Below are 12067 nucleotides of genomic sequence, written 5' to 3' on the forward strand. Positions count from 1 at the left end.
TTGAAGTGTGTTGATTGATAGCTGTCCAAGAGAGATTTTTTTTTCCTGTAAAAAAAAAAAAAAAAAAGTGAAAATATCTCTTGTTCTCTCTAACATAACTGTGTAAAGTGTATGCATTTTAGCTACAATGTATCAGATAAATTATAGGTGCAGTTCACCTGAGAGGACAAATAACCCTAGCTGGAATCTAATGTTTTCCGAGACAATATCCACATGAGAAAATAAGTTTTACTGGCCAAAATATAACGGAAAATGCGTATTGTTAAAACAACAAGAAAGAAATAAGCATGAGAAATTCCTTTAAATAGATGGTTTATACTCCAACACAAAGGTAAATTCATTGAAAGGTAATGGAAAAGCAGAACAGTGCTGATGCTGGTTATTCACACTATATCTGGTCTCAAAACAAACCTGTTAGTCCAAAGCTGCTAGTCCAGTAATGACAAGCGGCCTTATTGGAATTTCTTTCCACCGTCCAGGCCTGAAATAAACTCTCATCATTACACATCTGCCAACGGGGAACCCTATACCATCTTCTAATTGATTAAAATGACTATAAAAGAAAATATCAATGAACACAATGGTAGTTTTTTCTTGAAACTGAATCCCAACTATATTGCCAGTCGAAAGCATGAGAATAAAACTGTTTTTTAGAGTTAAAAGGCAGGGAAATGCTCAGCAAATGTTTAATCAATAGACAGCTCAGAAAGATGAGCTAAATACGTTTAATGACAGTTGTTTTGCTTTTTAAATCATTGATTGAGGCTGACATCAACTATGTAATTTGCACAATGAAAAACTCTAGAACTGTGAATTAGTCTTTTTGTTACTTAACAATGATGTGCTGATTCTCATGGATATGGCAATAGTGTATACACGAATGTGCTTCTGCATACGTGTGCTTCAGTAGCTATCCATCCAAAGCGGAGTCTTAGATTATTAATGTGACTGACCTGCGGTTGAACAGTCAAGTGTGGTCTTTTATCCTGAAGCAACTTAAGCACTAAACCCGAAGGAGCTGACTTCTGCTGATTCCCCTTTGTGTGTTTACTCCCCAGCAACCATCACAATGACACCCAGAAACCAATGAATGCTAAATGCTTTGATAAGCTTTTGCTAGGCTTCAGGTTTTTGTGACTGCTAACATTGTTTTGCTGTGGTTTTACTCTGTTTAGTGTCCAAGCTTTTTCTCTCTGTCACTAGTTCTTAAAGAGGTCAAATGCCCGTTAGAATCTGCTTCTGCAGTCACAAATGTGTTTGTACTTGTACTTTTCTAACTTTCCTTTTACAATAGAAAACATCTTCAGTGTATAAAAGAAGTTGTGGGGTTTTCACAGTTACTGAGCAATAAAGTGAAATGTAATAATTAAAAATTAAATATTATAAATAAGGATGCAATGTGTCATAGAAAAGACTGTGCGTGTATGGTGGTAATTTACCGGCACAAATACAGGATGCAGAAGACAGGAGTAAAATATTAACAAGCTTTTAATGCTGATAAGTCAAGAAATTACAAAGTCTAACATCTGGGGATGAACAAAGAGCAAAACCACGGAATCCAAACATCCAAGATTTATTGGAATGTACAAGAAGCACAGGGAATCCAGACTCAGAAAACACTAGGAATCCCAATACAGGAAATGTTCTACTACAAGGACACACAACTACACATACAACACAACAAACGACAAATGGGAGAAGTAATGGGTGGAGAACTAACACAGCTGAAGATGATGAACATAACGAGACAGGGCAAGTTAAAGTCAGTACCAGACACAGAACAGCTAGCAAATCAAGCAGGAAGTAAAACACAACTAAACAGGCAAAGGGATTAAGTAATCTGATTCAACAGATAGATTTTTTTTGTTTTGTTTGTTAGTTTTTAACAATACAATAATAATAAGTGCAAATGTAATAACGGATGGCCTGAAAACAGAAATACAGATGAGGTTTTTGTAAAAATGTACCACTTTTTTGTACTTTTAACATAACATTTTATAGTAGTTTCTTTAGAAAGCATAAAATAAAATAATCTCCCCCCCCCCAACCATGGAGATACACACACACACACGCACTGCTTGAAACATCAAGTTAAAACTGAGGGATATCTTCCAATTTACACGTAGTGTAAAAACTGCAGAAAGGGTTTAAGGTGTCCTTTGAGAAGGAATGATAGTAAAAAACAAAATAAATCAGTTTAGACTTGAGGAAAATGAAATGCTGATGCTCACAAATCAGGACATGGCATTATCACAACATTTTAAATTGTCACGAACTAGAGTGAGAAGTATCATGAAGAAATTCAAAGAGTGCTGTCATGTTTCGGCTGTGTGGCAGGCAGGGATTGGACCCAAACGCAAACTCACGGGGACAGAACTTGAACTCAAAAGCACAGCTTTATTGCTGGAAAATAGAACACAAGCAATACAAAACTAAACCGGGAAAAGCTAATTCAAATGCATACGGGGAGAATCACACACAGCATGAGGGAGACTACAACACTGACAAAGAGAAACACAGGGCTTAAATACACAGAGGGATAACGAGGGAATGAGACACAGAAGGAGAGCACAGCTGGGAGTAATCAGGCTGGACGAGACAAGGGAAGCAAAACTAGAAACACGCACATGAGACATGGACCTTCAAAGTAAAACAGGAAACACATTGACTGAACTCTAAACATGCAAACTTAACAGCAACTGAGAAGACAGACTATAGGGACCAGAAACATGGTACAAAGAGGTCACAGTAGACACAACATTGAACACAGGGAAGCCATATTACAAAGCCAAAGAACTAAACCTATGATAACCATAACTGAAATCTAGGGAAACAAGAAACAGTACAACAAAGGACTCAAAACATAATCCATAATATAAAAACACGAGATCTCTTCAAAATAAAACTGGAAACATGAGAGGCAGACATGACAACATAAGACAACAGACATGAAACACACGAAGGGCAAGGGAGACTTCACAGGGGTTGAAAACACAAGGGGGAACTAATAAGCAAATGAACATAGGAAACCTAATGAGCTTAAACATACTATAAACATCAAAATGAACTAAAACTCAAAACACTGGGTCATAAGACCCAGGATCGTGGCATGTGCAATAGAAAACAAGCTTGAAGGAGGTTTGATGCAAAAGATTTCAAAGACTCTGGAGAGAAATACTGTAGCCTCAAATAAGACAATCATGAGAACCCTGAACAGAAATTACCTGGGAGGTTGCCGAGCAAGAGAACAGAAGAGACCTTCAAACCGCTATCAAATGTCAAGGCCAACTTGGAGAAATACTATGCATACTAGAAGTGCGTTCTTTTTAAACATCCAAAATAAAACTAGCATGTTTGGAAAAGCTTTTGCAAAAATTCCTTGTTCTGTTTAACCGCACTTTGGAAATACTGAACTTTTCATAGGGGGCTAATAATTCTACCCTCATGTGTATTTGTGCATTTCACTGTAGGTCACACTAGGACACTGTAGCAGTAATAATGTGCCAAAATTTTTCTCTTATACTGTTGACAAAATCGCCAGACCTAACTTCATGTTACAGTTTTTTACAGACGCTAGGACACATTTCTCAATACTTAGGTCACTTTTGCAAAACTCCTCACACAGTGAGCACAACAGAAGTCTATGTGGGCTAAACTGAGGATCAGTTATCATTGTTTTGGCACAAAATGCTTTCAATGACTACATCTCTCAAATTTCATGAATTATCTTCTCACTCAGACACAACAACTGCCAAAAATCTTTGTACGGACAGGACATTTTGCATGTACTTACATACTGTTTTCAAAACTGTTAAACTTATGGCCAAAACAATAACACAATGCAAAAACTAAAAAGACAGCAAAATCCAACAGCAATATTTTATTGAAACATATTTTAAATCTAAAAATGCAGTTTAACCAGCCACAGCTTATTCTCATTGTAGATGAACATCTACACAGGTGTTACTCCTTCAATTTTTCAACTCCTTCAATTCTGGCAGCCAGAAGATTATTTCCTAGGTGTGTTGCCCTAGATGACATAAGATGTGATGTGGATGAGAACCTGTGGCCAAATGGAGAAGACCGAGTAGATTAGCATTACTATTGTATGTGTATCAGTGGATGGTGTGTATACAAATTCTTGTATTTTGGGATTACTTAGTGCAAAAAAATAAAAATACATAAACAAATATTAACAAATTCTGCATGATGTCTGATTCACTCCAGTAACATATATTGAAATTATAAACAGAGATGTGTCCTTGTTTTACACAAGAAAACACTGTGTAATGCTACATGTTGTTAGTGTTTTTTAGGTCATTGTTTTGTGGGTGACAAAGTGTGTTTGTCGGCTGTCAACCTTTGCTAGTGTTCTGGAAGAATGAGTTTATTTGAGACCTGAATAAAGTGTTTTGGTAGTTGTAGTGCATTTTGAATGTGAAATGAACTGCTGTGCCAAGCTGAAGGTCAGTTAGGAGAATTGTGTGAAGAGTTTTGCAAAAGTGACCTAAGTTTTGGGAAATGTGTCCTAGCGTCTGTAAAAAACTGTAAGCCACACCATGAATCTACTCTGTTTACAGCTTCCTACAAAAGTAATATAAGACCTACTAATTTTCAAATTGTCTCTCACACCCGTGATTCCCGAGGACTGCCACATGGAAGTGAAAATTAAATTGTGGCTCCCCAAACAGCAAGCTCTGTATTATCAGCTGCAGCTCTAAGCAGCAGAAAGATCACACTTCAATACAGCTTTTGGATTGCTTTGCTCAGAACACTGATTGTGTGTGGTAAGGTCCTTATTGATTCAACTGGTGAGACCCCGCTAACTTCTAACTGAATAGCACTAAAGTGCAAATATTCACACAGGAACACCTGTTCTTATATCAACCTTTCTGCCTGTCTGTCTCTGTGTGTGTGTGTGTGTGTGTGTGTGTGTGTGTCTGTCTGTGTTGGTATTAAAGTCTGTCTAGCATCACAGGCCAAGTCACAGAGTCACTTGTGTTCTACTTTTTAAACGGCAAACCAACAAAGAACAGCATTCACCTCCCAGAGTATTTTTAGAGATTTGCTTAAAGTGAGCGTAGTAGCTACAAACTGCATCTTTCAATCCATTATATTAATATTCATGAAAACATCTGAGAATACTTATTCCAGTTGTATGCCATCATGAATAATAATATTCCCTCTGTCTGCATAGAAATCATTGACCAAGATGCACACTGCATTACATCTGACTACTACTGAGTGCCATTTTTTTGTAAGAGCTCAGGTTTTAGAATTATAAACATACCATGCTGGGAAAATGAGCACCTTGAACCTGTCAGACTTTCAAGAGATATAAATTGCTTAAGATGTAGCATCAAAACAAGAACTTTTTTTTTAATGGAAAAGTTACTATTCCAAGGCGAGTCAGATGGTAAGAATCGATAGCAATGGTAATGGATATTTTTTTAGTACTAGCTTGACTTTTGTATATTTAAAGTTCGACTATTTACTTTAATATTAAAGTATTATAACAATTTCTTTGCTAGTTTGATACTTGGTGTTTAGTAATTAGAACCAGGCATGCTCAGCTGAGGTACACAGCAGTGACATTACTTCTGAAGGTATTTCATCATAACCCAATTTATTTAACAGATTGGAAATTTAAGCTGGCGCTGGATGAAAATGTAAGACATCACTTTGTAGTTAATTCTACAAAGAACACTGTCTGGTGATTGTGTTGTGAACATCTGTGCTGTGAACATCTGTATATAATGTGAATATTGTTTTTTGAATTATTTAAATATTTTTGTCTCGACTAATGTACTGGATCAAAAGGCAAACACGGCCATAAAGCTCTGCTGCTAAAATAATCAGCAATCACCAATGCTAATGTTCATTAAGCGTTTTATTTATGCTCAACATCCACATGCATTCCAAGGTCAATGTGTGCAACTTTTAGAAGTTCTCAGTCATAACGAAGCAAAAACATTATGCTCTTTTATTATAACAGCAGCAGTGTGGTATTTTTTGTGTGATAATTTTCACCTTTTGATTATGAGTGATCATGAGCGTCAGAAATGTATTTTGGATTTTTTTAATGAATAGATAGGTTAGTTTGTTTCAAATCATCAAATGTTTAAAACATTTAGAATTTTTTTTTAAACATTTTAATTTTAAATATTTCTAGAACATCTTAGACAATTTTCTTAGTTATATATAGTAACCCAGGTCATCTTCCAATTATATTGGAATTCAAGTGGGCAATCTACTGATAGTTTTTTTTCTGTCATATTTGCTCAACCCATCATGGCAGTTGAATGGAAATAGCCTTTTCCTCATGTTTGTGACTATGAATGCCATGCTTTTTTCATATTTTAATGAGCCAATACTCATTTGGCACACTTATATTTGCATGTGTGCCAAATTACAAGTCCTGATTCAATTTTATGGTAAGAAAAGCTAGTGAAGTGTTTGTCTTCACTTTGAGATATCCATGCTCAAACAATGCCTCAGATTTCAATGTGTGAAAAAATACCTGAAAGTGGGCAGGTTTAAAACAAACAACCTAAAACAAACAAACCTTCACCAACAGTTTATGCCATAACTGGCCTTATAAATAGTCAAATAAGAACACAAACCATTTGCAGTATTTCCTTCTGCTTCCTAACTTCTTATTTCTTCCCTGTCTCTAGGTCACCCGATAGTCGTCTGTTTCAAGGATAACCTCATTTGAAACCAGACACTGTTTCTTTGATCAACACCGTTGGACAATTGGATGTCGTGTTTTGAGAATTGGTGGTAACCAGGGACCAATGAGGACAACAATCACGGACATTCAAGTGAATGAACCAGGGACCAGGGAGCATCGTATAAGACTACATATCCAAACAAATTCCTGACATTTGATCTAGCATCAACAGTAGCTGTCTCTGAACTCTACTGCCCACCAAATCTCTCTTTGTATTATAGTTTTATTCCTTTGGACTAGAGATCTCAACAGTGAAGATATATATTGACTAAAGGACTCTGGATAACAGAAAAAAAAATCACTCTTGAAACAAAACCATGTGATGTGAAACTTGTGTTATTTTCTTGCCACAAAGAGCCCCAGGACTCTTGATGCATATCTGTGTTGATCTCGTGAGATCATAAGCATTTCCGTTCCTTTTAGCCTTATGGAGCAGATATCTCTTCTGTTTCTTTTTGTTAATTTAAAGTGTTTTGTCTTTTTTAAGTTTGTTAGGATGTCAAGTCTTCTTTCTGAAAGACAAAAAGACAATGCCACAACAATGAAACCAAGAAAAAAATGTAAGATGTTTCGCTACAGCTCACCAAGGGTCAACATAGCTCAGTTCTGCCAAAATGTTTTAATGGTATCTGTTGTTTTCAAAGCCTGGTGACTACTATTCATTACAAATGTCAGTATTATATCAATAAATCTAACTTAATGGATATTGCTGTTTAAAAAAGAAAGTTTGATTTTTATTTTTTTATTTTTTTACAGTTTCTCTTTCTGTTGAGGCATTTTGCATACCAGGCCATAGTGCTGTATAGGCAGGAGCTGTTGGGACTTAAAATTAGCAGGTCAAGCAAATAATCTGACAAAAAAAGCAGGAAGAGGGGGAGAGCTCACAGCTAATCAAGGTTGTGTTCATGGTGGATTTGAAATCTGAAAATCAGCAAATGCAAAAGTAGGCCATGTTCAAAAATACAAATGGGTGAAATCTCATTGCAACGTTCTTCTCAAAATTAACAGACTTAAAAAAAAGTATCTGAAATCTGGTCCAGGGAGATAATTATCTCTTACCCTAAACAACCTTAATCCTATTTGGTTCATTTCCCAAAGTAGATGTTAGTGTCATCCTTGGTTTATTGCATTAAATTAATGCTACCCATCACAATCAAATTATAGGACTTATTTACTTGTTTTTTGAGATCCCATGAGGCTTTTTCTGTTATAAATCCAAAATCCTTGTTACTATGTGTAGTAAAATAAAGCTTCTGAGGGAGTTAGACTGAAGAGTGTACAACAGGAGGTTGGAAGACAATCAGTAAAAGGCACAGGATTATTTAGCCCTAATGACGTAGCCATTTGAATCAGTGGAGTTCAAGATCAAATAAAACGTCCGTTCATCTTGACACATATAATATAGTTATTATAGTTACTGATGGACGGGAAGCTCTATCATGAAAATTGGTTAGAACTGGGTTTCTTAGAGAAGTCATAAGAAAGTTAGGGATGCAATTATAGTTCACCTGCATGTGATGTATACCTTAGGGACAGGAAATCACAGTATATTATGTGCCACCCTTTTCTGATATGATAATAAAATAAATTATAATGTATATTTCCTCTATAGGTGTCATGTTTATGACTCTAGGAAAATATCATATAATCTGTGCAAAAATGGCATTTTAGTAATTTCTTTCTGTAAATTTTTTTTTTTTTTAAAAATCAAACATTACTTTGTGCTACACTTTCATAAATCCAGAGATTGCAAAAGAGAGAAAAAAAGAAAAAGCTTCAGTCTAGACTCAAAACAAACCCTCACTTTATGAGGAATTTCATATTTTCTAAGTCAATTTCCATCTGTAAGTGAAGCGGTACATTTGCCACAGAATGCTTCTTATACTAAACACAATTAATTAAGCAAAAAATGTAAAAAGCTTGCTCCCAAAGACCAGACCCCAGGGACTGATGCTGAAGGGGAGGAATGAGAAGGTTTGCTATGGTTAAGTGATCCAGGTTGCCTCTTGTTTGGTTAGAAATCATTAAATTACAGTAATGACTAATTTCTCATTCCTGCATGCAATTCACTGGAGACCACCATGGATTTAATAAAGACCTGGCGATGAATTACAAACAGTGAATGGCTGAGGAAAAGCTATGTGATTATACAGAGTAATTCATAAGTGCATTAATAAAACAATACAGAAACATTGCTAAATCATTTGAGATAAAGGCTATTTGCATAATTCATTAAGATTAATCAGACCAGGCAATCTAACACAGTGCTCCAAGGAAAAGAGGGAGAAGACATGAATCCGTTCCCCTGGAAAACCCTTTCTATCTACAAACAATGATACAAATCTACCCTTGGATCAGAGAATTAACCTCTGTGCACTTACAGCCCCTGCAGTGCTGAAACACAATCCTTCAGTCATTCACCTTTATGCGGGCTAATATTCTATTAATAATGAAAGATCTTTTCATACCATTGCTCCTCTGGGTTTTGTTGCTTTGCCATAAAAGACCTTCACAGAAGTTGAATGGAAATACAGGTTTTGTGTTTGGAAACCACAGTGCAAAGCTGAGGTCTGGCTGTTTGACAATTTTGTCATTTACTTCTGTATTTCTGAAGTTAAATAACTTCAAAAACTTCAAAAAAACTTGAAACTGCTGTGGCCCTCACTCCAGACTTTATCGCAATCAGCTCTAATTGGGCACTAGTGTGATTAAGCATTTGTTTGTTTAGTAACATTATATCAGAAAGATCTTGTAGAACTACAAAATTGATTTTGCTTTACAACTCTGAATGAGTAGTATATCATCGAATATATTTCTTAGCTTTCGATATATAAGGACCCAAGCAGGCAGACATGCAAACAACGAGTAAACAATTACTGTTGTTAAATGGACTGATTTTTGTACAGTTATTTTCTACTCTCCTGGAGCACTCAAAGCGCTTTTTACAACATGCCACATTCACCCATTCACACAAATACTTTCTTCTATGCTTTTTAGTGCTTACTTTCTAACATTCACACACATTCATACACCAATGGATGCATCAGAGAGCATTTTTGGGATATTTGGCCTGCAGACTGGGGGAGCCAGGGATCGAATGAGTATATGACCTGCTCTACCTCCTGAGCTACAGCTAATTGTTAAATCTAAAGAACTACAAAGTCAAAAAACTTACTAGAAACTAGAAAATAAAAGGACTACACTTACCTGCCAGTTCATTAGTTACACAGTTTTTAGTACCTGGATGCATTTGTTTTCCTTTCAGAACTTAATTCTTTGTGGCGTAGATTTAGCACGGTGCAGAAAACAGTAATTTTGATCCATATCACAAGTTTTAGCTGCTCATCTGAATTTCCCAAATCCACCACATCTCAATGATGCTGTGTTGGACTGAGATTTGTTGACTGTCAAGGCCATTCAAGTTCAGTGAACGCACTGTCAACATCAAGAAGCCAGCACGAAATAATTTTTGACATGCCATATTATCCAGCAGGAAGCAACAATCACACCGTGGTTATAAAGGGATGGGCATGGTCAGCCACAATACTCAGGTACCCTGTGATGTTTAAATTATGCTCAGTCGGTATGACGGGGACCAAAGTATTAACCCCTCCACATTATATTGAACTATTGATACAAGGCAAGACAGATCCATGCTTTCAGGTTGTTGACATCAAACATGTAACATGTGAGCCTGTAAAAATTGTAGCCTCAGTTTCCTGTTCTTAGTTGACAGGAGTGGCATCCGGTATGGTTTTCTGCTGCTGTACCACTAATTCAAGGTTCAAGGTTGTGCATCCAGAGATGCTTTTCTGCATACTGGTGTTGTAACAATGGGTTATTTGAGTTTTTATAGACTTTTTGTCAGCTAGAAGCAGTCTCTCATTCTCCTTTCACCTTTAACCTTTTAGTGTGTGTGTGTGTGTGTGTGTGTGTGTGTGTGTGTGTGTGTGTGTGTGTGTGTGTGTGTGTGTCCTTTAAGGATTTTTCATAGTGGAGAGAAAGATGAAATGATAATCTAGGAATTTCTCTGGATAGATGGGAGAGAGAGAGAGCTAGTGAGAGTGAGACTGATAGAGGGAATGGGAAAACACCAGGATAAAATAGTTATACCTGAAGACAACTGCAAGACATAATTGCTTCCCATAGTTACTATAAATACAAAAAAAGTTATAAATAAAGAAAGCGATAGCACAATAGATAGCACTTTATGAGAAAGTTTGAGAATGACATGGCCTATGCCATGTCTCCAGCGTTTTTCCCAGCAACCCCCTCCTACCTCTGCTCTGTGTCCTGTAGTTCCATTCGTCTTACATTGTCACCTTGCACCTTGTCACCCACCCTTCACCTGATCATTTTATCAACCTCAGGTGTATCAGTTGTTTCAAGGTTTTGGTTCTAGTTTTATGTTTTGTTCTTTATAAAGTACTTTGTTCTAGCCAGGTTTACCCTTGCCTGATGGTCTGCCCTACCTGCTTTGCATATACAACCAACCTTTGGTTAGCCTCCCTCCATATTCCACTGCCATTCCAAGCTAAATTCCAAAACCAAGACAGAGACTGGTTTCCATTTCTCTCCTCATTTCCCAAAACTATGCTCTCCATCCAGCAGTCACGCTTTCTACAGCTCCCTACGCCATCGATCATCTTTAAACCCAAGTTTTAGCATTAAAGTCTTTAAAAGTTTCCCTGAGTCTGTTTGCTTTCTTTGCATCCACAACAGTAAAGTAATTTTGCAACTGTAAAATTACCATGACAGGAATCACAGGATATTTTTAATGACAACTGCAAGTAGAAATCTGGCGTGATAGAAGGAATGCATCCTTGCTTGAGTTGTCAATGTAGCAACTTTGCTTTTTGATATTGCATTGCACTGGAATGCACTGGACAAAACACATCACACTAAATGTTTTTGCCAAGTCATCACAAGTGTTTCTGACACCCCTACTGTGGAGCCAGACTGGTCTGATTAGCATGCCAGTTTTTCCAGCACAGGGATGATGCTGGTCTGTACAAAACCTTTGCTGTTTTAACCTGTTAAGTTTATAATCTGGGCTGTACAATTACTATAAATGTACTGGATTTGGTTTATGTGCTTTTAAAAATTTTTGTGAATAATGAATGTAAATCATAACTGAGATGAGAGTATTAATCTTTGGAACCAGGTGACATCAGTTAGTGATACTGGTAACCAGTTTGAACATTTGTTTGAAAATGAACTGAACACCTCTGGTGCCACTCTCATAGTTGCTGGGTAAATATATTCCTACAGCCAATAACATTTCAATTTTGTGCTGAATTGTCTTTAAATGCTGCAATTTTCCTGTCAAATTAT

At 36.6% G+C, this 12067-nt stretch overlaps 1 protein-coding gene across 1 annotated transcript in view; it reads left to right on the top strand.

Annotated features, from left to right (window-relative positions):
- The window catches only part of tafa3a (TAFA chemokine like family member 3a), a 112700-nt gene extending 105263 nt beyond the window's left edge, over positions 1-7437 (top strand). Inside the window, exon 5 of the mRNA XM_026166965.1 lies at positions 6678-7437. Within this exon, the coding sequence (XP_026022750.1) occupies positions 6678-6689 (12 nt within the window). The 3' untranslated portion in view covers positions 6690-7437. The remainder of the gene's footprint in view (positions 1-6677) is intronic.
- Positions 7438-12067: the final 4630 nt, after the last annotated feature.

The sequence above is a fragment of the Astatotilapia calliptera genome, chromosome 5, assembly GCF_900246225.1.
Source record: "Astatotilapia calliptera chromosome 5, fAstCal1.2, whole genome shotgun sequence".
In the NCBI taxonomy this organism is placed as follows: domain Eukaryota; kingdom Metazoa; phylum Chordata; class Actinopteri; order Cichliformes; family Cichlidae; genus Astatotilapia; species Astatotilapia calliptera.